General features: G+C 48.6%; 1 protein-coding gene across 3 annotated transcripts in view; it reads left to right on the plus strand.

Annotated features, from left to right (window-relative positions):
• RABL6 (RAB, member RAS oncogene family like 6) overlaps positions 1-25,831 on the plus strand; it is a 50,519-nt gene that overhangs the window by 19,856 nt on the left and 4,832 nt on the right. For all 3 annotated transcript variants that reach the window (XM_062011699.1, XM_062011702.1, XM_062011701.1), the window contains 7 exons: positions 1,087-1,192; positions 6,193-6,296; positions 15,542-15,864; positions 18,156-18,321; positions 22,193-22,408; positions 23,483-23,831; positions 25,513-25,684. In XM_062011699.1, coding sequence (XP_061867683.1) covers positions 1,087-1,192; positions 6,193-6,296; positions 15,542-15,864; positions 18,156-18,321; positions 22,193-22,408; positions 23,483-23,831; positions 25,513-25,684 — 1,436 coding nt within the window. The remainder of the gene's footprint in view (positions 1-1,086; positions 1,193-6,192; positions 6,297-15,541; positions 15,865-18,155; positions 18,322-22,192; positions 22,409-23,482; positions 23,832-25,512; positions 25,685-25,831) is intronic.

Genomic DNA, 25,831 nt, shown 5'->3' on the forward strand with positions numbered 1-25,831 from the left:
CAGGCAGCACACGTGGGCTGCTCTGCCATCAGCCACAGGCAGCTGCTGTATTGCTGCCACATTTCAGTTGCACGTCATGTTCGGCCTCAGACCCTCTATTGGGCTTTCAGGGCTCCAAGTGTCTCAGACAGCAGCTTACATGATGGGCTCTCTTTCCTTAGATCTAGGAAATCTGTTCTGGGCAGATTGTTAGCTGTATTCCTGGAAACACTGCAGGCCTGTCAGCATGTGCCTTTCAGAAGTACTCTTCCCAAGAAGTCATCTTCTTTCTGGACAGTCCTGCTTTGTGAAAGAATCTTCTTCCTGCAGCACTACTGTTCTCTTCTCCAAGTAATTCTGCCACAAGAGAGCCCACTAGTGCAGCTGGCTTCCTTCCTCTTCCCTTGAGAGCATCTCCACACAGCAGTTACTGCCCACAGCCAAGTCATACGCCTCTCTTGGCAGCCAGACAAGATTCTCCCTTCTGCAGAGATCTGAGGCTCTCTGTTATTTAGTGTAAAATATTGCTCGTTGTTCAGGATTCAATAGACTGCACTTTTTGTGTGGTTTGGATGGTTTTAAGGCATTTTTCCATTTTCTTGGTCTCTCATGTGTTTGTGCCTGTGTGAGGCACACAGAAGTGGGATCTGTTTTGAGGCATGAGCCTGTAATGTAATCATTCCTTTACAAGTTCATCTCTAGATGTGACTTAGCCCAGTTTAATGCCTGCTGATGATGCTCGTGACTTGGTGTAGCTCTGTTTGTGGTTTTAAAACAAAACCTTGCCTGAGAAATGATCAGCTTGTACAGCTGTGAAACCCTCAGTTGAGTAAGCCAACAGCCCAGTCTCCTGATGTGGTATTTCTTAGTCTGGCAGCCACATGACACTGCAACACAACAGCAGCTGCTTTCTGCCACCCTTCAGGAGGAGCAAAGTGTGAATCCTGCCTGTAAACAAAACATGGCCCTGGCAGGATGACCTGCTAGCCTACATTGGGGGTTGAGGGCTTGGCTTGTAATGAGGATCGTTCGTGGTGTGTGTCTCTTCAGTGTGTGTGCAGTCCATGCCCTCTGTACAGTTTTCTTCTCTCCCTCTGGCTGAGACAGGCCTCCAGGCTCCTCGTATTTCCGCTACGCTGAGTCTTCCATGAAGAACAGCTTTGGCCTCAAGTACCTGCACAAGTTCTTCAACATCCCCTTCTTGCAGCTGCAGGTAAGGCAGAGGGTATTTCCCTAGTGGGCTGGGTGTGTGGGACAGGTCTCATTGTCTCCAAGGCAGGAATTTGGTATTTGGAGTTTCTTTAGTTGTCAAAGGATCCTGAGTAGAGTTGTCACTGTGGAACTATGTTAGTACATTGGTGCTTGTGACTTAAACATGTCTCTGCTTGCAAGAGAACTCTCCTCAGCTGTGTTTGCAAACACCTCTGGAGAAAGGCTCCAAGGTGATGAGTAACAGTGGCAAGGAAATTGCATCCAGTGGTGTACTTACCAAGTCCAAAATGTTACAGACATTAAACAGTTGTTCAACTCAGATGAGAAGAGATTTGATCATGAACTGAACAGTTCAGAGACAGCTGTTGTCTGTAAATCTTCTCCCTAATGGCAACTGATCTGCTGGGATCCTATTGCACATAGATCCAAGTCTCTCATTTCCTTCATAATTGAGGCTTCTGAGTGGAAAGGCCATGGCTGAATGGGCACAGAAGGGTGAAACTCTCAGCTGTGGTCCTTCAGAAGAGGACCTTTGGGGTGATCATATAGGGACATCAACAGCATACGTTTCTTGGGGGTGCATATGATGTTGTGTCATCATATGATGCAAGTCTTAGGGAACCTTTCACTTAAATGTGCTGTGGATAAGTAAACATGATCTATTAAACTGAAACACTTGTTTAAGGTAATTATCCCCAAAGCCAGAGAACTTCTTGGACAAGTCTTGGCCTTTAGGGAAACAGAAAAAATAAATCAGATACAGCCATTAGTTGTTTGGAGATTCCAGTGGTGGTTGTGTAGGAGAGATGAGGGAACTGGGGTGATCAGCCCACATTTGTTCTCCTGCTCTGGCCTTGGGGTGCTGCTGGGAGCAGTCCAAAAGGTGCAGGTGCCACAAAATTACTCTCAAATCCTGGTGGGTTTTTTTTCATGTAATGTGATTAAATAATTCAACAGTGCAGAAACCAACCTGAAAGGACTTCTCATTACAGTTTAGTTCCTAAAATGTGCAAGGGGAGATTTGGATGGGTCCATGTAAACCATCTATGGCTGTAAATACTTTTACTCTGTACCTCAACACAGAAGGTAGCAGTTGAGGAGGTTGTCCTGTGCCCATCCTTCAAGGAGAGAGTGATCAGATCATAGCAACCTGTTTTTTTACCCTGTTTCCTGCAGCTCTGCATGCACCAGGGATTGCAGGCAGGTGCTTTTATGTGCATTCTGGTAAAAACCACAGCAGAGGAGCCAATGTGGAGATGGCTGGGTTCATTCACCTCTGGTGTCCAGAGAAGGCCCCTAGCCTCGCCATTCAGTGCCAAGCCAGGTGGCACTGCAGATTTGTAGGCTTTTGGTTGTTTCCACCCAGGTTTGGGGATTTTGCTTGATGTCAGACTTCAGCCAAGATGTGTTGTGCTTAGTGTTGCCAGTGCTGCTTGCATTTGTGGCACAGGTTTATTAGAAGGGCTTGGTGCTGCTCTGGGTGATTTGCTGCTCCTGGAGATACACAGGGAGTCTTGCCTTTGGGTGCCTGGGGAGCCAGGGCATACAAGCTCCAAAGCAACCAGCATGGGGTAAACATGTGAGGAAAATCACAGCTAGACATCATTCCTAAAGGTTCTGCTTCTACCTTCAGAGAGACTTGCCAGTACAGGCTCCAGAAAGGAGTGATTCCCATGGTACATTGCAAAGCAGGGTTAGAGGAGAGGAATGCTACTGGGTGTTAAATGCAGATATGATTCAGTCATTCTCAGGGGGTTCACTGTGTTCCTCAGCCTGGCCTTCCAGAGCTCCCCAGGGAAGGATTGTTCAGCTGTGTATGAGGTTCCAGACTGTCCTTTAGAAGAGCTGGTGTTCAGGAGCTGGGTTTAAGTTGCACAGCTCTGTGCTCAGCTTACATTCATGCATCTTTCATGAAGAAAGCAGTGGCTGAAATTCATCCTCCCCAGTACAGAGCACATTCCCTCCAGCAGCCTGGGCTCTTCAATTATTTATAAGTTCCTTTCCAGGGGAAGGATTGTCAACCCTGAGAATGCAGTTTAGCTGTAAGTATTGCTGGTAGCCCACATCATGTGCAAATGTGATCAGGTCAACCAGGCCTTCGGATGCTGTGCAGGAAGGAGACAGAATTCTGCAGACGGTTGAAATTGCCTTTTCCCAGGAAGCACTTGAAAGTGGCATTTTGCCAAAGCATTGGTCCGTAGCAAATGATTTATTCCCTTCTTTTGGATCATTGCTAAAAATAAGCCGTTTCTTTAATATTTTAATCCCAGTGTGGTAAAATTGGTAGGTTTTGTGTAAGTATCTGGAGGTGTATCATTAGTGATGGGTTTGTACAAAATGAAATGCATCTCTCTCTTAATTAAACCTAAGTTGTTAATTTACTCTGAGCTGTGCTATCTGGAAGAAATAAAACTCCAGTATATGTCTCACTGCCAAAGGATGAGGGGGAAAAGCAAACCACTTGTTTAATGAAAGCCATTATCTAAGTGCCTGAGGTAAGCACTGGAGAGCAGTGTCCCTTCTGTCTCTTATTTATTCAGCTCATTTTCTCAGCACTTATTTAGCTCATCTTAGGAAACTATGGACAAGGAAGCAGAAAACTTGCTTTTTTCTTGTATGGAGAATATAAAATGGTGACATCTATTAGTGCTCAATTTCTTGAATTCCAGAATCTTCATTAGTCCTTGTGTTTAGTGGAGCAAGTTTAACTACACAGAGCATGATTTGCTGAAGCTTTCCCATTCCTGTACCACAATAAAGGTTATCAGAGTTAACTATTGACCTCATCATTCTCTATATACTTGTTAATTGAAGTCAAGTTTCCATCTTCACAGAGTTTATGATGTATAAAAATTACCTAGCTAAGGAAATGGGCATCACTCCAAGCTCTTAAAGCAATGACAAAGGTAAAAATGAAGGATGTAAATGCTTTGGAAGCAGTAAATGAGCTTAAACGATCAGGGAAGCTCTTAAACTTCAAGAAAGACTGTATCTTCCAGTAAATCAGCATGTTTGAAGGTTATCAATTGCCATGGATCAACTGATGTTATAATACAAAATAAACATGACTGAAGCCTTGCTTGCTGATTTAAGTCATGACAGAATTTGATATGAACCAGCCTGGCCCTTGCTGTGCCTGATCACTCCCTTGGTGGGAGCAGTGTGGTGTGTTTGATATAAGGCAGATGACTTACTTGCTCTTTAAATCTGTACCCTTCAAAGTTGTCATGGCTATGGAAGTGTGTTGTCAGTAGTGTGTGCATGCAGAGACTGAGTACCATTGCTTTATACACACAGGGATTCTGTTCTGTAGCTTGTGTAGTTGATTTCCCTTTCTGCTCTCATGGGCTCTTTCTGCAGTGAGCACATGTGTGGTCAAATGTGGAATTAACACTGAACTTCAGAAATGTTTGTTATAGTGGAAAGCTTGGGCCACAACAACCCCCAGCAGTGCTACAGGCTTGGGAAGAAGTGGCTGGAAAGCTGCCAGGCAGAAGGGGACCTGGCAGTGTTGGTGACATCAGCTGAATGTGAGCCAGCAGCATGCCCAGGTGGGCAAGAAGGCCAAGGGCATCCTGGCCTGGATCAGGAACAGTGTTGTCAGCAGGAGCAGGGAGGTGATCATTCCCCTGTACTCAGCTTTGGGGAGGCTGCGCCTCAAATCCTGTGTCCAGTGTTAGGCTCCTCTCTGCAAGAAGGACATGGAGGTGCTGGAGAGGATCCAGAGCTGTGCTGCCAAGCTGGGAAAGGGTTTGGAGCATGTCTCAGCTGAGGAAGGGCTGAGGGATCTGGGGCTGTTGAGCCTGGAGAACAGAAGGCTCAGGGGAGACCTTCTCACTCTCTACAACTACCTGAAGGGAAGCTGGAGCCAGGTGGGAGTCAGTCTGTTCTCCTTGATAACAAGCAACAGAACAAGAGGAAACAGCCTCAAGTTGCAGCAGGGGAGGTTCAGGCTGGATGTGAGGAGGAATTTCTTTGGTGCCAGGGTTGTCAGGTGTTGGAAGGGGCTGCCCAGGGAAGAGCTGGAGTCGCCGTCCCTGGAGGGGTTTCAGAGCTGGGTGGGTGTTGCATTTAGCTCTGGTTATGTCCAGGGGATCCTGAGCTGAGTTTCTGCAGGTGCTGTGTTAACCTTGCAGGTCAGGGCCCCTGCAGAGCTGGGTGTGCTGGGCAGGCAGGTGAGGGGGCTGGTGCTGGTTGAGCACTTGGAGCTGGCCCTGCCTACACAGTCTCAGTGTAGTGCCTGTGGTTGTTGCTCTCTTGTTGCCATCCAGGCTGTCAGGAGAAATGTCCCATGACCAGCTGCAATTTTTATCAAAATTGATACATTTTCTTTTCTTTAAAAAGCCTTTTAAGGCAGCACTTCCCTCAACAGAGGTTTTGGCTGGGATTCTGTTGGAAACCTGGAGAGGGAAAGACTGGATTGAGATACTCTGTTTTACATTAGTGAAGTCAATTCACTTTATGGCACCTTTGAAATGGTGTGTCTGTCACCCATCTGTGGGGCAGCAGCTGAAGGCACAGGGGCAATGCCTTCTGGAATTTCACTGAGTTGACAGGTTGTACTCACTCATCTGTCCTGACAGTATAAAGGAAATGACTGTGAGGTTTTGCATCAGCTGGGTGCTACTCACAGAGAGACTTCTTCAGCACAGGGAAGATACAAGCTGAGACTGAATGGGCTGCACAGCTGTTCTCCACAGGAGCTGAATCTGTTCTCCAAATGCAACTGGCAGTGCTGTGTCTGAAAATCCAATGTTACTAATTTATGGCTGAGCACAGCTCACAGAACAAGTTACTTAACACAGAGACTTTCTGGAACATTGTGCTTCTGCTACTGCTTCTGTATTTAAATTGCACTCCATGAGAGGTACCAAAGCTACTACTTAATGCACTGCTGTGGGCAGAGTAGTGACACAAGATCTTGCTGCACCTTGTGAGAGCACAGGGATCTATTACAATGACCTTTCCTGCTCAGGCCCAGCTTGTTTTCCTTTTTTTCAGAGAGAGACGTTGCTGAGGCAGCTGGAGACGAATCAGCTGGATATTGATGCAACTTTGGAGGAGCTGTCAGTGCAGCAAGAGACAGAAGATCAAAACTACGAACTGTATGTCCTTGAGCCACCTTTTCTAACTGTTTTGTTGCAGTCTAAGTGTCACATGAATGTTGGGCAGCCCCAGCTACAACATGTGGCCAGACTGAGGGGTACTGTGAGTGACATTTAGGGTTTCTTTGGATTGCTTAAAAAGTCATCTTTAAGAGGCATCACATAAAGCATTTACTCTGAAAAGATCTGGTTCCTACAGGAGGGCAGTGGAGGTGGAGCTGTGCAGCAAACCTGGAGGCAGCATGTGCTGAAGGGATTGTAAATAAGCATGTTGCAGCCTCTAGTGCTGAGAAGGAACTCTCTTCCATCTCTCTGCTGCTTAGCACACAATTGGTTCCTCCTCTTCTGACTATTGGCATCCCTGTGTATTTTTGTCTTGTGAAGAGCAGAAAGTAATAGCAACAACATGATTATCTTTTGTTCCCTTTGCATACTTCTAGACTCCTTGATTTCTGAGGAGTTTTCTTCTCAGTTTCTGAGCCTCCACAATTTCTAGTTTGAAGTAGAGGTTAGTTCTTTCTTGTGTTTGCCCAGTGCCCTGTCTGCTCACTGCTTGAAATGAGCATTTCCCAGATTTAGCTCTGCAAAGCCAATACATCTGTAGCACAGTCAATAGGAACCTCTTCAGATTTATATGTTGTTGACAAATGTGTTCTGTGAATTCCCATTGCAACGTGGTTATTGCAGTGATTTGAAAGCCAGAACAATCAGAATGAACTGGAAAAAGACTCTTTGCAGGCAGTGTTATTTGGAAGGTGGAATCAATGATTGTGAAATATTCATGCCCAGCCATTTTGACAAGCATTTTTCAGGCCAAGTTTCAAGTTCTGTGACCTTGGTCGGTGTGTTTTCCTTTGGGAGCATTGAAATGAGTGCTCACTTCATTCTGTTCCTTAGGGCCTGGTTAGTCTCCTCATGCCTTCAGTGGGTCTCTACTTCAGTAGTCCCTACTAGGGACACCTAGGGAAAAGACTAGGTAAGGTAGGCTGCTCTGTGTAATTGTTCCCCAGTACTTTTGTTTGTACTGCATTAGTAGTGGGGAGATACTTCAAAGAGACAAGAGCTGGCAGAGCTGTTACATCAGAAAATCACCTCTTACCCTTACCCCAGCTTTAGCATTTGCTGGACCCTCACACGTGCCACTTCAGCTCATAAATCTATCAGAAAACTGTCTTCTGACCTATGTATTTGGGGTTAATCTGGGTTGGGCAGCCTCTGAGAAGCATCTGCTTAACACCAGAACTTAAAGGAAGCGGCAGAAATGTGATGCTGGTAAGAGAAGGGGTTGCAAGACGTGCTGGTTCCAGCAATGGGTATTAGCCCAGATCATCCTATCCAGCGTAACCACACCAGTGTACGTGGTTTTGTAACATTGGTGTGTTTTATCTGACAGAGCACCCTTCCTGGGTACATGCTCCTGCAGAAACATTGTGGTTACCAGAGAGTAGCATTTCCAGAGTGCTAGTATCCAGAATCCTAGGGCCAGACTGTTCACATTACTGTGGACACTCCTCACTAGCAACTCACAGGGCTGGTCATGCCTTGTGTGAGCTCAGAGGAGCGTTTGGAGCAGTCAGTGAAGACCTTGAGTCATCTGCAGGAACTCCAAAGTCAGATAAACATTTGGCTCATGTGTCAGTGCCCTGATGTTTTCCAAACTATCTTCCAGGTGCAGAAGGAGCAGGAGATGGGGTGTGTGCAGCTGGAGATGCCCAGCAGGCAGTCAGCTGTCAGGGAAGTGCTGCTGCTCAGCTGCTGGGAGGACCTGCACTGCAGGTGCCTAACTGCTCTGTTAGGCTGCAAATTGCCTTAACATAGCATAAGAAGTACCTTAGCCATGGTACCTGACAGAAGAGGAGCTGCTGAAATACTAAAAGCAAGAGTTTTCTGTAGGAATCTGCTATATCAAACTGTCACTTCTATGCAGCTGGCCTGCCCCTGCTCTCACTTCAGCTCCTGCACGTTTGTGTCTGTGTACCGAGACCAATGTTCTTGGCTTTCAGAAAATAATGCTTCTTTATAGAAAGGTCTTTAAAATAACCCTGGATGCTTCCTGGCTTAAGCCACTGATCCCAAAAGAAAAGCACCAGGCTATGTCATGTCTGAGTGCTTTGATCACACTGACTAAAATAGAGTGATATTTTGGGATTTGGGAGGGTTTTTTCTGCACCTTGGATGGAAACAAAGAGTCTGTTTCAGTGGCACCTCTCAGAGGGGATGAGCTGCAAACCCAGAGCTGAGAAGAAGATTCTTCCTACATTGATTTATTTATTTTTTTATCCCAGCAGGAGCTCTTCAGGCTCCAGTCCTGTAGCCAAAGTCCTGCTTTAAAGAAATAACCACATTCATAGGCAGGAACTCGGATTTGGGTAAAGTCCCAACTCCTAGCAAACAGCTGAGGCAGGTGAGCAGAGTATCTGTGGACATGACACTATGCACAGTGGGAATCAGCTTGCAGGTGAGGCAGGGCTGCAATGCTTGTTATTAGGGAAGATCCTTGCATCCATGCTTGTCAGATGCCCCTCATTTTGGGATTACTATGCTTAAGGTGGTGCTTCAGTGGATGTCAGGATGCTCACCTGGAGCTCTGTCCTCTGACACTCTCCTCACTGCATACAGCATGTGTGACTGCTGACCCTGCTGTTGGGTCCCCTTTACACAGCATGAGGAGTTCTGCTGTTGGTCATCACAACTTGCAGCACAGAGAGGTGTCAGCAGGTACATGGGGCTGCAGGCCGTGGCCTGGCACCTCCTTGGAGGCCCATCCCTGCTCTCCTGCCATGGCATCAGGCTGTGGCACACGGTGACAGCGCTTGGACACCACAGTCACCCCTCTCAGCTCTGTGCACTGCTTGTCGCTGCACTATCACAATGACCCATGCTAAATCTGGGTCTGCAAGGACAGAAGGAGAGCAAGAGCTCTTATTCCTGCTGTGGCTGGGTGCCTGAGGAGAAAATATCATTGCTCCAAAATGTGGATCCCAGAGAAGACACGAGGTGGCACACAAAGCTGCCTCGGCCGCCTTACGTAAGGCAGCTCTGCTGGGCTCTGCTTGTGCTGGGCACAGTTAGCTGCTTCCAGCTCTGTCCCTGTTCTGAGTCTCCTCTCTCTGCCTGACACACCTCTTGCTCAGCTGCTTTCCCTGTGGTTTCTCAGATATTACATTTTCAATGCTGCTAAAATCCCATTTCCAGCCTTTTGGAGTTCCTGAATTATTGAACTAACAGCAACGGCTTATTTCACTCTGTTCTCAACTTGTGCTTAGTTTCCTCAATCCTTCCATCTTTAGTTATACTCAGCTTATCTTCTGTCACAGAGAAATCTTTCTGTTCAGCCTGTTCCCTCACTGAATGAGGGAACATAAAGAAGTGCACATGAAGGAACAGGTTTGGGGAAAATGTGGAAGCTTTTCCTGCACAGTCATTGCTTTTTTCAGGAATAAGCTGATGCTGGAAACATTTGGAGATGTGACTAAGCAGATCTCATGTATGGTTTTCATGTTTGGATGCATTTCTTTCCTTTTAATGTCAGAAGAGGATTAATTTCAAGGGTTAAGTAATCACCTCTTTAGATTCTCTTTTTTTTTTTTTTTCTTGGGGATTAAGAGAAGTTATTCAAAGGAATACTTGAGTTGTTCTTTTTGAGAAATCCCATCTTCTTTCACACTCAGTTTTGGGAAGCCTCAGATGTCTGTCATCTGTAAACCACTGTGAGACTGGTTTGTGAGCATGTGAAGGGCAACTTATTCACAGGAGTTGTTCGTAAGACATGAGTTTTTGGATCCTTTACTCCTTGTGTTTAAGAGCTCTTAAGCAAACCATTAGTAGTCTCTCTAAAAATATAATCAAAGCAATGAACCTGAGATGATCTGAGATACTGTATGATCCAAGATATGACTTCTGCAGCAGCAGGACCCATCCCAGGTTGAGCACCTGATGAAAGTCCTTGTGGGTGCTTTCCCAGAGGTGCCATATGGCTGTCACCTGCCCTCTCAGGTCATCCTGGGTAGCCAGGTGCTACTGTCCAGGTAGATCATAGAATCACAGGATCATTGATGATGGGAAAGACCTTCCAGCTGTTCCCCCAGCACTGCCACAGCCAACACTAACCCGTGTCCTCCAGCCCCACAGCTACATGGCTTTGGAACCAGTCCAGGGATGGGGACTCCACCATGGCTCTGGGCAGCCTGTGCCAGGGCCTGACAAACCTTTCAGTGAAGAATTGTTTTCTAATCTCCATTCTCAACCCTCCTAGGCTCAACTTGAGGCTTCCTTCTCATCCTGTGGCTGATGCACCCGTGACTTTAAACAGGCATTTGTACTCCTCTGGTGAGGACTCTTCTGGGAGACAGACTCCCTGCATTAGGCAGCTTTATTCACTGCAAAGTCATTGATTGGGGTTTGATTTGCTTGTTTGTTTTGTCTGCATTGAGCAGAGATCTTAATTCTGCAAAGACTGTGGTGCTGAGTAACACCAGCACTGGCTGGCAGCAGGACCTGTTCTCTTGTATCTTCAGCGATATTGGAGTGCAGGGCTGGCATCACACCAGCTAAAGGCTGAGTTACCAGTAGGAAAGCAAAACCACTTGGGCTTTCTTTTCCCCCTGCCCCACCTTTGTCACTTCCACTTGCTGTGTATCCCTGTTGCTATCAGACAGAGCAGGTGCCAGTGTGTACTGGGTGGGTCATGGGTTTGGTGTGGGGTTGTATTAAGAATTCATTGCAAGTAAGCCCATCATCATTGATCTTGCTAGAGAAGTGGAGAGTATGGAGCACATCCTTTGTGTTGGAAAGGGGGTTTAACCTGCTGCATCCATTTTGTGTCAAGTGGAAAACCTGAGGGGATGTACTCTCCAGGCACTGGGCTGCTGGATTCAACCCCCCTTGGCAATTGATTTCACATGCAGGGACCTGAGCTTAGGGCAAAATCAGGTTCAGTGCCTTTAATGAGCCCAGAACAAACTCCTGGAAACCTAACCCTCAATAACCCCACTTAAACTGATTTCACAAGGCCTATTAATCTTCATTTTCACAATTAATAAAAATAACCCAAAGCTTTTCTTGCTGCATGAAATACACTTGAAAAATCAATCACAGCACGTTAGAACCAGGAGCCAAAAAGCTTCAGGCTGCTCCTGTCTTCAATAGTAAATGAACATGAGCACTGACAATTTTAGGAGCTGTGAGGCTAACAAGTCCTTTTGTGCTTTTATTTTCTTGTGTGTTTGCTCTGCAGAGCAACAGTAACCTGGGCTCCTTATGAATTTTTGTTCCTGCAGAGCATGTTCATCTCTAAAATTGCATTAAAGTCTCCTCTTGTGAGCAGCTCAAAGTGATGGTGAATTATTCAGAGAGTTTGAGGCTGTGCACTTGTCACTTGGTCTGAAATGGGAGGATGGAAGGGCAAACAAGGAGCAAGGGTAAGGACAGATAACCACAGCACCTTTGCTGTCTCTGTATCCCAAGAGAACAAGGGTACTCAGCCACAGCCTGAGCTCATCTTGTACTTGAATGGGACCTGGGCTGCTCTTCCTGGAGTGCATGTGAAGCTGCTTGGTTCACAGACAGACTTTGAGTGAGTCCTTTTGCAAAGGGCTGCCAAAAGGGATGGGAGAAGTAGGACAGTGGCCAGGTTGTGTGGAATATGAGGAAAAACAGACACGTGGCAGGTTTGGCCCGTTGTGTTCCCAAAACAACCACACTGGTGCCTCTGAAGGCTGTGTGTAAAGCCAGAGAAAGCATTCATGCATTATGTAGTATTTCCAAAGTGTGGAGGATGCTTAGACACCTCCACCCTGGAAATCACTGAGAGCTTGCTGGCAGCATTTGCATGGGTGCTGTTTTTCCACCCACCTTTTTCACGGAAGGAGATACGAACACGAAAGCTCAGCAGAGCTGGTAAAACTGGTATCAGCCCATCTTTATTTCCCTGGTGTCATGGCACACAGCACAGCCCCACGTGTCTGCTTGGAGATGGGGAAGGTGACACGAGGCACACGTGCCTCAGCTCTCCTTGGTGCTGTGCTGGGGTGAGAGTCTGTATTGTGCTGTCCCCGAATAACCATTGTGTCTCTCTACTAAAAATAACTTGCCATCTCTTGTTCTTGTGCCCTTTATGTAATGTAGGTGAGCAAGGTGCAGGAGCACAGGTGCAGAAGCAGACTGTATGTATGTTACTCTCCAGACCAGCTGAGCTGGAGGGAAGGATGACACCCTTTATACTTCAGTTATGTGGCATTTTTTTCCCTCCAGCTCTTAGAATTCGTGTGTTTCTGCAGGAGAAACAGGTGGCAGTCACAGCCCTCTCTCCCTCTGGAGCTGGCTGCTTGCCCAGAACAGAGCAGGTTGTTTCCAAAATGGGCAGCTTTGGTAGTACAAAGTACAGTAAATCTTCAAAATTACCCTCCTGTTGAAAGTGTCCTTCACTTTGTTGGGTCCATCTTTAAGTACTCTTGGAGCTTCATATTCTGTATCCTAAACCACGTCTATACTTTGTATACGCATCACACAGGATCCTTGTTCTGTAGCCGTGTGCAATCATCTTACCCTACCTGAGTTCACCCAATTGCATCCATGGTGGAACTCAGCACCTTGATCAGAGCCCCAGAGGTGGTTCAGTTGTGTTCTCATTGGTGATTTCAGGGCAGTGGGAGAGCTCAGCTCAGCAGGGAGCAGGCAGCGCTGGCACCTGCACACACTGCTCGTGGCACTGACCCAGCCAGCTGCCTCCTGCCAGCATGGCTGTTGCTATAAACAGGAGCAGGGGTGCATGTAGATCAGCTGGGATTAATCTCTCTTCACAATTAGGAGGCAGGAGTCTTTAACCCTGAGTAGGGCTTGGGAAGAGGACTAACTCCAGAGCAGAGCTACTCAGCCATCCTGCCTTGGGCTCACCGAGTCAAAGCTCAGAGGGGAGGGACGACGGGGTTTAGCACTGAGTGCCCTGGTGTGGATCTGCTGGGCAAGTCTCCTGAGTGCCTTTTCAGGCCATAGCCATCCACATGGCTGTGTGGATAAAGAGCATTAGCTTTGTTGGACAAGGGCTGAACTGCAGGTACCCTGGGTTTCTCTCTCCCTCACTACAGAAGCCGTGCGTAGCCCCTGAGGGATGTGGAACTCCCCCTCCTCCAGAAAGGAGGGGTGTGCATTGCTTGGCCCTGCAGCACAGTGACAGAGATGAATTGAATATACACTATTATGTTCTTGCCACGTGTGTGTGATGTATTGTGCACCCTCCAAACAAACCTGATGCAGTCTCCACAGAGCTCAGTGCAGGAGTTATAGCCCTTTATGTTTCCTCTCTGGTGCATGACAAATCCACGCATCGTTCTTCAGTGGAACATGTTGTCGCACAGCTCACCCCAGCTACTGGTCCCCTGAGAGTGAGGATGCTGGAATGGATGCTCTGTTGCATGCTCTGATCTCAGCTCTGCCAGGAGCTTGTTTTGTTGCAGCCAGTCTCCTGGATGCAGTAATCACATAAGCCTTGCCCTGGATCCTGGGGAAGCATCAGTGAGGCCACCGCAGCCTGGCAGCTGTTTAGGTGCCATGACAGTGGAACCTAACAGGGAACAGGCAGTGGAGCTGTGTGACAGCCAGGCTCCTCTGCTCCTCCCAGACATCACTGCAGTTGCAGTCTTGAGTCCAGTCTTCTGGAAGGAACCAATCCTTCCTGGCTATTCTCCTGTAGTGAACTTGGAGCAAGAACACTTGTTTCCTAGCCCTTGAGCAGATGATGGTTTCCTTTGCACTATTGAATTCCTTCCCATTCCTGTTATTGGAGATCATCTAGTTCCTTCTGTGTCTTGTCCCTCTCCTCCTCTCTCTTGATGCTGCCTCCCAATTTGCAACCTCATGAGCATTTCCCTGGTCTCTGTGTTGCTTCAGGGAAATGCTGGAATATCCCTCAAGGCTAATCCTTGAGGAACTGTACCAAATACTGTTACTTAATACTGATTCTTAGTGCTACTCTTTATCTCCACTACAGCCAGTTCCTTAGTTAGAAAGGATTCTTGCTCTTGCAATTCAAGTAACAGCTCCCTGGGGCTGTTGTTCTCTTGGGCTCCAGACACCACTGGTCACAAAGCATATTACTTTGTTCCTGAAGAGTTTATCAGCTTGCTCCTTAAAATAGGAAATGATATCTCAAGGGGATTTAGTCTTTTAGGCCCTACTGTTTGCTTTCTGCTCAGCAGTCTTTCCAGTGAAGGTGGCTGGCTGGCTCAAGGCCCTGAAGGACAAGGTCATGCTTTGAATGGGAAAGGGGTCTCCGTTTTGGTGTGCTGGTTGCCTAGAGCATAACTGAGTGTGTCTGGCTTGCAGAAGCAGTTGAACACAGCTCCTCTGTGCACGAGCTCATTAGGCTTAATGAAATAAGTGGTGGGGCCATGATGTGCTAGATTTTATACATGATACTTCACTTTAGATGTCCTGGTGTATCCCTCAGATGTGTGCCAATGTAGCAAATCTTATTTTGAGATCTGATTCCATGCTAAAAGCTTTTCTTTCTCTCAGTGTTTCTTTGCACACAGCTTGTGAAAAGCCTGCTAACCAAACAGGCTGCAAAAGGAGGCTGCAGCAGGACTGGGCTTAGTTTCCTTTTGGAAAAGGATAGAGCATTTCACCCTCTCTGGCAGCACAGGCTTTAATGCTCTTCCAGTCAGGAATCCAGCCAGGACCACAACTTGCTTCAGAGCTTCTGCTGCTTGGCTCCATCGCCTCCCCCACAGAGGGGGAGTGTGTGCAGGGGAGAGACTGCTTGTGTATCCACATATCACAAGAGGGATAATCACAGCCAGTCCTCTGTGAGCCCTCTGGATAGCTCTTTCCTTTTGAGGTTTCAGGATTCTCCTGTCGGATCCATTCTTGGCTGAAGGGGTTTTGCAGCGTCTGAGTTCTCTTCTGCAGAATCTAAAAATGTGCCATTCCTGTAGCACTTATTCCCCTAGAGACATGTCCAAGAACTGACTGAAGGTTGTGTTTCAAGCCCTGGCATGCTGTTACAGTCTGTCTATCCAGGGAGTTCCCAGAAGCGTTGCAAATGTAGGTCTCATCCTGCAGGTTGGGATTCTCCACACCTCAGTGCAGATGGGGTGAGTTTGGGTGAAAGCAGCTCTGTTGCCCAGGGAGTCGCAGCAGACCTGCGTCTCCCTGCTCAGCACACAGCCAAAGCAGCCCAGCTGCAGGCTCAGGGCTCTGTTCAATGTGTTTTCTCCATTCCTCATCTTTGCACTTTCTCTTTGCAGCTTCCTCGAAATGATGGAAGCCCGAAGTCGAGGCCACACGTCGCCGCTAACAACGAACGGGCAGAGCCCTTCCTCTGGCTCCCAGTCACCCATCGTCCCTCCCAGCTCCACGTCCACAGGCAGCTCCAGCCCTGGCACCCCTCAGCCTCTTTCCACCACCTCCACCATCTCCCCTGAGCCCCCTGCCCCGTTCTCAGCAGCGCCCGTCCCCGAGGCCCAGCAGCCCCCCACGGCCCCGGCTGCGGCCCCGGCCCCGAAGCGTGGCATCATCGCGCGCCTGTTTGGGACATCCTCTGCCTCAGAGCCTTCTCCTCCCCAGCCAGGTAGGTGCTGGGCTGCAGTGCCTGGGCAGGGTGTGACGTGAGGAGTGATTCTCTGGTCTTCTCTCAGTTTTTCCCTTCGAGAGGCTGAGCTGACAGGTGTCTGAAGGCGACAGGCTCCTGTGTGTGTGTTCAGCCTGTGTGCAGGGAGAGCTGCGCTGTCACTCTCTGTTTTTCACCTGATGAGCCCTTTGGTTTATCTCTGCTGGGTTTGGAAGGGGACTGTGCCCAGCCAGCTGGGTAGTGGCTATGGCATGCTTCAGGAGGAACGTACCAAGCATGCAGGAGACACTAATAAAATAACCGCCAGCTTCTTACCAGGAGCACAAATGCCTCTTGAATAGTAAGAGGAATTCTTAGAGCAGCTCTTTGAAGCTCTGTCTTTACAAAAGTGTGGCAGCTCAAAGGGGCTCCTGTGTGCTAATGGGGAACAGCAGAGTGCTGGTTTGAAAGGTTATTCAGCCAGAAACGATCACGAAAGACCAGGCTGTGCAGCGGGTTCCCCCCAGGGCAACACGTTCCCTCAGAGATGGTCTGAGGAGGAGAGCAGCCCACTGTGGCTTCTTCCTGAGCACAGGCACACACTGAGCAGGGGCACACAGCGGTCAGCCCCAGCCCCTGCCAGATGAAGGTGCAGGGCAGAGGTATTGAGAGGGTTGTTCCATGTGATTTTACTGGTCTGGACCTTGCTTTGCCTGTCACATTTGCTTTGGTTGTGAAGCTAACTGGAGCTGTAGAGCTGGCACTGTCTAAAAATCATTAGCATGACTTGGTTTGAATCACCCTTTGGAAATACCTTCCCTCTGAAACTGTCAATCCCCAGAGCTCACAGTGATCTCCAGACACCCACAGTAAGAAAGGAGGAGGTGATGGGAACACAGTTTGCATTTTCAGGTGTTGAAATCTTTCAGCTTTAGATCTGCACACACTGTTCTGCATCCTGAATCTGATACCAGGTGTGACAGGATACACCCATTTCAGTTTGGTTGTGCCTCCTCCTACCCAAACAAACAAAGAGGGAGGAGCCAGTGTTAGAAATCCCTCATCAATTAAAAAAACCCCTTTGTCATATTGATACATGGAAAACAGACCTGTGGCTTACTACCAGTGGCACTCGAGGTTATGCTTTTCTTCTTTTCTTCTTTTTCTTTTTCCTTCTTTGTTTTCTAATACCTATCACTTAGTCCAACAGCTATTTTAGGCTGTGGCCTGCAGTCCTGGTATCTCAAGGGTACTTTTTAGGAGGGTTACAAAAGGCAGCTTGGAAAAGCTGATCTGACAACGTTATTAGGTTTATGTAGCGTGCCAAGGGTCTGTACCTCTGCTGGAACATTCCTAGGGACTAGCTAATTGGAAAGCAGCTGAAAAATTGCTGCCACAAAGTAATACTTGGGGTATTTTTATGGGAGCTGCTATTTAAGCTTTCCCTTGAAGTCTTGCAGTAGTAATTCTTTTGGCTGTGTTTTTTCTTACACCAACGCTTCTCTGTGGCATTAGCAATAGTGTTATCTGCATGCAAAAGTGATTTGAAAGCTGTACTAGTAAAAATCTAAGGGGAGAAATCTAGAAGGGAAAAAAAAACCCAGCTAGTGAATAATGTAGAATGTTCACCCAAAAGAAAAGAGCCCACATCTGAAGTGCAGTCTGGACAGAAGAAAAAGGTCCAATACTGCAAAGTCTGCAAAGGTTCATCACTTTGGGCTCCTTGGATGTGCTAATTTCAGGAGTTTTTCATACTGATACCTTGAAGATGGGTAAAAGTGTCTCTACAGACAAGCCATATTAAAGCAACTGTCTATATGCAGTAGCTCTTCAGCTTTTGGTTACACAGGGAGTCTAAAAGCACAGTGTGAACAATTCTGCCTTTGACAGTTACAGTTGAAAAAGCAAGAGGAGGTGAGTGGGTGAATTGAACAGTCTGGAAGAGTTAAGAGAATATTGAAGGGACATCACACAAGAGCAGCACACATGGAGTAGGTGTTGAACCTGGCTGGGATGTAGTCAGTTGTAGCAGTTACTGTAGACCAGACCAGGCTGGAGAGTTTTCAGGCTGTGTGGGAGCCTGGATCAGCCTGGTGCATCTCAAACCACTGCAGCCCTGTGTGCCTGTGAGCACCTGCATGCAAGATTGAGGGCTGGCTCAACTCCTCTCCCCTTGCTGTGTAGCTGAGGTCCTACCTCGTGGCTGCTGTCTGTGTGCCAAAGAGACTCTGGGCAGGATAGGTCTGTAAAAAGCAAACTTCTGTCTTGCCTGTGGTGAACCCTGAGCTTGACACCTCCTGTTGCTGATGCAGATGCTGCTGCTGCCACGCCTCCTCCTCACCCTGAAGCCCCTGCAAAAGTACAGAGTGTGGAGGACTTTGTTCCTGATGACAGCCTGGACCACAGCTTTCTAGAGGACTCAGCCCCACAAAAGGACAAAGGGAAGCCACAAGCAAAACACCGTGTCGACAGTGAAAGGTAAGGCAGGCAGGATGGAAGGAGGGTGAGGCAGGGATGTGCAGTCTGAAGGGTGGGAATTGTTTGTGAAACACTAGACCAGGTTTCCCAGAGAGATGGTAGATGCCCCATCCCTGGCAGCATTCAAGGCCAGGATGGACAGGGCTCTGAGCACCCTGATCCACTTGAAGACGTCCCTGCTTGCAGCAGAGGGACTAGATAACCTTTGAATGTCTCTTCCAACCCAAGCCACTGTGTGTTTCTGTAATTCTCTCCTCCCCATGGCAGAGCTGTGCTTATGCTGTAGGCTGGATTTATTTCTTTCCCTGGCTTTGATGTTTTTTTAAACAAAAGAAAAGAGAAAAGGGGTTGTATATGCTGAGCTGCTCAGCCAAGAGGATGTGCAGCAAGCTGTCTGAAAGCAGACTGTCACTGAAGAGGTGACCTAAGCATACTCACAGGCTCTGCATCCCTCTGCTTAGAATAGTGCTTGCCTGATGCCTCTTGTCATCAGCACTGGATTAACCAGCAGAGTCATTAAATGCTGATACAACTCATCTGTGAGTGTGGTGGATTCTGCATCTTTTGACATCTTTGTCATGATTCACTGTTCTCTAGTTTAACCACAACAGCTTGAAATCACTGCTGTGTGAGGCTTGATGCCCATCTGATGCAGGTCAGCCTGAGTCATCATCCCTTGTGATGGCACAACATGTGGATGCTTGATGGGAAAAAAACAAAGAAAGCAGCTTTCTTGGGCCCCTGTTTCTTTCAGGGCCTTGTCTCACGGGGCTCTTCCAGGCAGAGCTCTGAAGAGGCTGATGCCTGCTCTCCTGACATCCAGCTTACCTTTTGTGCTCCTCCCTGCCCTCAGGATGCTGAACTTCACCAAGGCTGCCTTTGACTTTTACCTTCCCATCAGGCTCCTCATTTTTTGTGGGTATGAGGTTCATCAGAGCACCTCTTAGAATCACAGAATGGTTTCAGCTGGCAGAGCCCTTTCAGTGCATGGAGTGCAGCCTCTGTCCCAGCCCCATCAGCCACCAGCCCATTGCCCTCAGTGCAACAGTCACCCAGCTCTGAAACCCCTCCAGGGATGGTGACTCCAGCCCCTCCCTGGGCAGCCCCTTCCAATGCCTGACAGCCCTGGCAGCAAAGAAGTTCCTCCTCACATCCAGCCTGAACCTCCCCTGCTGCAACCTGAGACCATTTCCTCTTGTTCTGTTGCTTGTTCTGGGGAGAACAGACTGACCCCACCTCGCTGCAGCTGCCTTTCAGGTAGTTGTAGAGAGTGAGAAGGTCTCCCCTGAGCCTTCTTTTCTCCAGGCTCAATAGCCCCAGATCCCTCAGCCCTTCCTCAAACCCTTTCCTAGCTGGGGGAACTAGCTGGCAGCACTGGGGAAGCAGTGTCCAGCTGAGAGCATGTGCTCAGATTGCAGCAGGACCGGTTTCAGCACCAGCAGCGGTTCGGTGCACGATGGAGACCCACTGAGGGAACCCTGTGGTGCTCTCTGGGTGGCTGAGGCACAGCCCTTGGCAGGCACAGCCGTTCCCAGGGGTACCTGTGCCTGCAGACACGGGCTCAGCGCTGGCACAGCCCCGCAGCACCTTGGGCGTTGGGGAGAGCAAAGGCAGCGTGCTTGCTTTTGCACACTCTGATTTCCTTCCAGCTGGATCCTTGGGACAATGAGCTGATACTCATTTTGCATTGTCAGACCTTGTTTGTACTGCAGCAGTGATTTTCCTGGTGTAGATTCCCCCTGTTGCTGTGGCTCAGTGATGTGTGTGGAAGTTATAGGTGGAGGCAGCGTATTCGCTGTGAAGGGAGGTGACCCACTTTGTGCAGGTGTGTGTACACACGTGGATGCTCTCGTTGGACTGGGAATGCTTTAAAGGCTGCAGGTCTCACATGATATGCAGTGAGGGACAGGGGCAGCAATCTCTGAAGAGTCCCTGTGCTTATTAGAGCAGTGACCTGTTAAAGAAATGCAATGGCACTAGTTCAGAATAATGCCCTGACATTTTTAGGATACAACTCCATTTTCTTCTCAGTGCATTTCAAGAGGAATCCCTGCCAGCCTTTTGCAGACCTCAGAAATCACTCACTTGTAATTCCTCCAGCCTTGGAGACTGTTCTGGGCAACAGTTTTCTCCTCCTTTGTGTGGGACAGGCTGTGTGCCTCCTTTCTGGCTCAGTATGAGAGCAGCACTGTTATTGATGAAGGGGGCTCTTCAGCAGCCTGTCTCTGAGTAGCCTGGAGCTGCAGTGTGAGTCCTGGAAGCAGAGGGATCCACACCAAAAGCAGAAGGAGGGAGAAGATGTTCTCCCTGGGCTGAGTGCTCCAGCCCAGACAAGTGCTGACTGTAGTCACTCTCAATGTGCTGCACTAGCTGTCATAGGGATAGTGTCCCATGTGTCACAAATACCTCTCTTACCTGTTGAAAGATATAGTAATCCTTTAAAACTAACTTGTAAACCAGTAACTAGCCATAAGAGCCAGAGTGCAATCATCTGGGCACTGTTAGGGCTTCAGCATCACCCATCCCATCAGCACAGCAGCCTCCACTGTTGCTTCTAGTGTGCTGTGTGCTGGTGATTGGGAGCAGCACCTTCTTCCAGATTAAGGATTTGAGGAGGTTTTTACTTCTTTTATCACTCTAAAACTTAATCTGTTCGAAGATATACCAATTTCTTTTTGTGTGTCTGTGTAAAAATGAAGGCTGTGCTTTTGCAATCCCTACTGAGTCATTAGGAGACCAGTGACAGTGTGTGGCAGGTCAGCAGGAGGGAGGTGGAAAGGCTGTGGGACCTGGGGCTGTTCAGCCTGGAGGAGACTGAGGGGGGATCTCATTAATAGTGACAAATATTTCAATAGTGGGTGTCAGGAGGTTGGGGCAGCACTTCTTTCTGCTGTATCTAGTGACAGGAGAAGGGGTGATGGGATGAAGCTGGAACACAAACAGTTCCATTGAAACATAAGGAAAAACTCTTTCCCTGTTTCAGTGAGGGAGCCCTGGCCCAGGCTGCCCAGGGAGGCTGTGGAGGCTCCTTCTCTCCTGGACACATTCCTGTGTGATCTGATCTAGGTGGGAGCTGCTTTAGCAGGGGGTTGGACTGGATGAGCTCTAAAGGTCCCTTCCAGCCCCTGCCATCCTGTGATTCTATGATCTGTTGCAGATAAAGCAAAGAGCATGAGGAAAGGTGGTGCAAAGGCTCATCAGCTGAGCCTGGAGGAAATATCTGTATTCCTGACATGAGTGAACCCTTTAGAAAGCATTAGATTTCTTGAGTCCTGGGGACACTAGAGCAAGAATCCTCAGCTGGTAATTTCAGTGTGAAGCTCCCTGTCAAAGTGCCTCTGAACACGTCAGTGTTGGGCCCAGGGAGTCTGCCAGACTCTCAGCTCTAAAAGTGTGTCCTCAGCTTAATTAATTTGGGGAATGTGAAAGCATGGTTATGGTGCCTGGATAGCTGCCTGCTTCTGGGAGCACCAGAGAGATAGAAGTGATTCTAGGAAGCTGATAGCTGCAAGTGAATCCCCATAGTAGTGGCAGTGTGTGCTCAGGTTTGATTACAGGACGTAGGGATTACGGGGGCTGGTTCCCACTGGTTCATTGACCAATCCCTTGCATGTTGGACCAGACATGTGCTGGTGGAGCAGGAGCAACGAGCTGCTCTGTGGCACTGAGGCTCACCTTTTCCAGCCACTCACTGTGAGCTTGGGCAGTGGCAGCCACTCTATCACATCCTGCTGTGGACTGTTCTGGATGGGGCTTGTGGCCCCGCTGCAGCCTGTTCAGGTTTAGGCAGGCAAGCAGCAGGCAGTCTGGTGTCACAGAGAGGCCTCTCAGGTCCTGAGGGGGCTGTGGCTGATCCTTGTCTGTTTGGCAGCGATGGAGAGGTGCCTGGAGGGAACCCCATGGTGGCAGGTTTCCAAGATGACCTGGATCTGGATGACAAAATCCCCAGCAGGCCCATGCTGGCAGCAGAGAGGGTGCCCAGCAAGAACATCACCCTGTCCAGCGAGGAGGAGGAGGAAGAGGGGAAGGACTCTAAGGTCATGCTCATAGCTGATGAAGACATTGACATGGAGCAGGGAAAAAAGAGGTATGAAGCACAGCCTGAAGTGTAAGGTTGTGCTGGCAAACTTGGGGCTCTTCTGGGCCCTGCCTGTGACTTCTGTGTGGGATCTGGGAAATCTTGGTGTGTCTGTTGGCCTGTCCCTTGAGCAGTGAGCTGGGGCTTGCTTTAGGTGCCTCTGCTTTACGTGATGTTTTCTGCACCACACGTGTCTTTGGGCTCTGTGCTCCTGAGGTGACTGCTCCATTTCTCCTCAGGAATGGCCTGGCCTTTTCCTCAAGTTTGAACACGAGACTGTAACTGAGCACCTGCACATCTGTTCATAGTGGTGTGAGGACAGAGGAGCTGAATTTTGTGGGGAAAGGAATGGAAGCCATTCACCACACCTTGTGCTGCAGAACCATGCACTGGATTGTGTGTGTTCTCCACAGACCCTATCCCATGGGTGACAGCCCAGCGTGGCCTTTGGCACAGAACCCCCACAGTGGCACCCTCAGGCACACAAGGACTGTCTTCAGCCCTGAGTGCTGTGTGCTTGACCACACACCTCGAGGATGAGCTGCCTCTCCTCCTGTCAGGGAGTGTCAGAGTGCTCCTGTCTCCCCTCAGCCCTTGAAGCAGACTCAACTGTTAACTGGTCATTGTGCTTTGCTTCACAGTGTCCTGCTTTTGGCTGGGACAGAGTTCATTTTCTTCCTACTAGCTGGTACAGAGCTGTGCTTTGGATTTAGTGTGAGAGTAATGTTGATGACACACTGACATTTTCACTTGTTGCTGAGTAGTGTTCATACCAAGTCCAGGACTTTTAGCTTCTCGTGCCCTGCCAGCCTGGACACAGCATCAGTCAGTGGCTGGGAAGCAGCTGTTATCTTCCTTTTCATTACTGTTACTACTAATATTATTAGCATTGCATTTTAACCTTCATTTCAGTTATTAAACTGTTCTTATCTCAACCCACCAGTTTGCTGTGGTTTTGGTTCTCTTTGCCATCTCTCTGGGGGCAAGGCAGAGGGATGGAGTGAACCAGCAGCTGTATGGTGCTTAGTTGCTGCCTGAGAATGGGGGTGGACAGGCTCTGACAACTTGTTTCACTCTTCCCAGGTCTTCCAGAAGTTCTGTGAAACCACAGAGTGAAGCACTTTTGACCAAAGCAACTGACCAGAAGCCTCCTGACAGTTTACCTCCACGTTCTGGATCTGAAAGAAACAGCAGCAGCAAGGTCAACAGTAGCCTGCCAGCTGCCCCTGCTGCCACCCCAGCAGCCATCCAGGCCCCAAAGACCACTTCCCAAAGCAGAGGACATGCTCTCAAGCAGAAAGTGGTCAAAGAGGAAAAGCCTGAGGAGTCTGACAGTGACCAAGAGGGACCAATAGCTACTCAGATGCTCTCATTTGTTATGGATGACCCAGACTTCGAAAGTGAGGATTCTGACAGCCAGAAGAAGAAAATGGTAAATACTGTTGGTGGGTGGCTGTGTGCTGCTGTGGAGCTGAGCCCCAGGTGCTGAGGCATCTCACTGAGCAGAGCTTTCAGCTGCTCTTCTGCCTCTCCACAGCAGTCACAGCCAGTCAAGTGCTAAGCAACCTGAAGAGATTGCTGTAAGCACAGACCCACTAATGCTGTGGTCACTGAAGCCACAGGGAAGCAAGGTTTGTGCTAATGGGTTTTAATGTGCTGTCAGCCCAGCCCTGTGGAAGGCAGGATGTACGAGGTGTTTCACTCAAAGTTTAACATGTATGTGCATGTCAGGGAGTCCCCACAGCCAGTCCAGCAATCCATGACAGAATTTGCTTGGCCAGGCTTCTTACTGGAGCAGGAAATCTGCCTGGAAAGGCACTTCCAGCAGAGCCAGGTCAGGGGGAGTGTCTCTGGGCCACTGGACCAGCAGGCACTGGCTGTGGGAAGAGGAGACCCAGGAACCTGCCCTGAGCTGAGAGGAGCTGGCTGCTGTGGCTCTGGATATCCCTGTCCTGAGTGATCTGTACTCACAGCCAGCACAGCAACTGCTAGAAACTGCCCACAGGGCATTGGGATGGGCAGTTGCTGCTGGGGCTGCTCCTGGTGTCTGGGGCAGCTGCTGTTGAGGGAGTAGTTGGTGTGTTTGCATCATCCTGCAGAAAGGACAGTTGTCCCAATTTCTTTGACCTTGCCTGTGTGTCATGCTGTTTATTAAGGAATTTTCCATTCCTTTAGCATTTTCAGTACCTACCTTTCTTGGCACTTTAGTGTGAAAGCAAAAGTATTTGGGGCAAGTGTAGTTCTCATAGCACACAGTGATGGGAAACAGGATTTGTGAGGGAGCTTGCCATTGCAGCAGGGCCAGGGAGCTGCCCAGCAACTTGTGCTTTTCAACTACAAGCTTTCCTGAACAGGCAAAGCTGTAAGAACCCCACCATGAGCAGGGAGGAGGAGGGCATTGCCTGGATCAGCAGCAGAACAAGGCTGTGTTTGGTTGGTGTAGGGCACAGAGAGAGCAGCAAAGGAATTCCAAAGAGGATCAGCTGGGAGATGTCAGAAGATCATTAAGCTCCATTTCCATTCCCATCATGCAGAGACAGAGGATTTTGGGATGATATCCAGTTTCTGCAGCATCCTGGTGTTTAGCCCACATTGAAGGTGCAAATTTGCCCTGAGAGCAATGAAAGGAGTCCTTCTGCAGACACAGGCCACTTCCTTGGCCCTGCTGCATGGTGCCTCTGGCACGTGAGACCCCCCAGAGCTGTACAGCAGGAAGGTTTTTGTCTGTCAGCTCTTGTGGTGAGTTTTCACCCTGTTAGCTCAGATTTTCCCCAAAGCAGAGGTGCCTCTCAGGACATTTAGAGGCTGATACTGTTGAGTTAACACTGTTGAAGGTCTCATTGAATCCCTTTACGTCAGGAATTGGATTTTGGCTGCACAAATGTGAAGTTCCCAGAGCACATTTTCCCACACCGGCACTACTGAGGCGTAGGCAAGGAACAGACACAGCTTAGAAGCTCCAGGGCATTGATTTCCAGGCAATAACAGCACAGTTCAGCTGCCATTTCCTTCCCTCCTCCCCACCTGCTGACATCTGATGTCTTTGTGTACAAGATGCTTGGAGATGTTGGTTGAAAGCTCTGTGGGTGTTGTCTGCCTTTTCTTGTCTCTAGGATGAATTCCCAGTCCGGGAAGATCTCTCTGAACTCTCTGATGATGATACCTCCTTGGCAAAGCCACCCCAGCCTGTGAAATCAACAGTCCCCTCCTTTAAACTGAAAAATGACTCAGATCTCTTTGGTTTGGGTTTGGAAGAGCCTGGTCCCAAGGAGAGCAGTGAGGAAGGTAAAGGTCACACCTCGTTTTCCACCCTTGTTGGTTTTGTTTGTCGGGCATTGTTTTTTTCCACAGTGGTTCCAGGGTGTAAGCAAACTGATTTGAGCCAGATAACTGTGACTTCATGCAGTGCCCTTTGGTTTTTCCCCATGGGGA

The sequence above is a fragment of the Colius striatus genome, chromosome 19, assembly GCF_028858725.1.
Source record: "Colius striatus isolate bColStr4 chromosome 19, bColStr4.1.hap1, whole genome shotgun sequence".
Classification (NCBI taxonomy): Eukaryota; Metazoa; Chordata; class Aves; order Coliiformes; family Coliidae; genus Colius; species Colius striatus.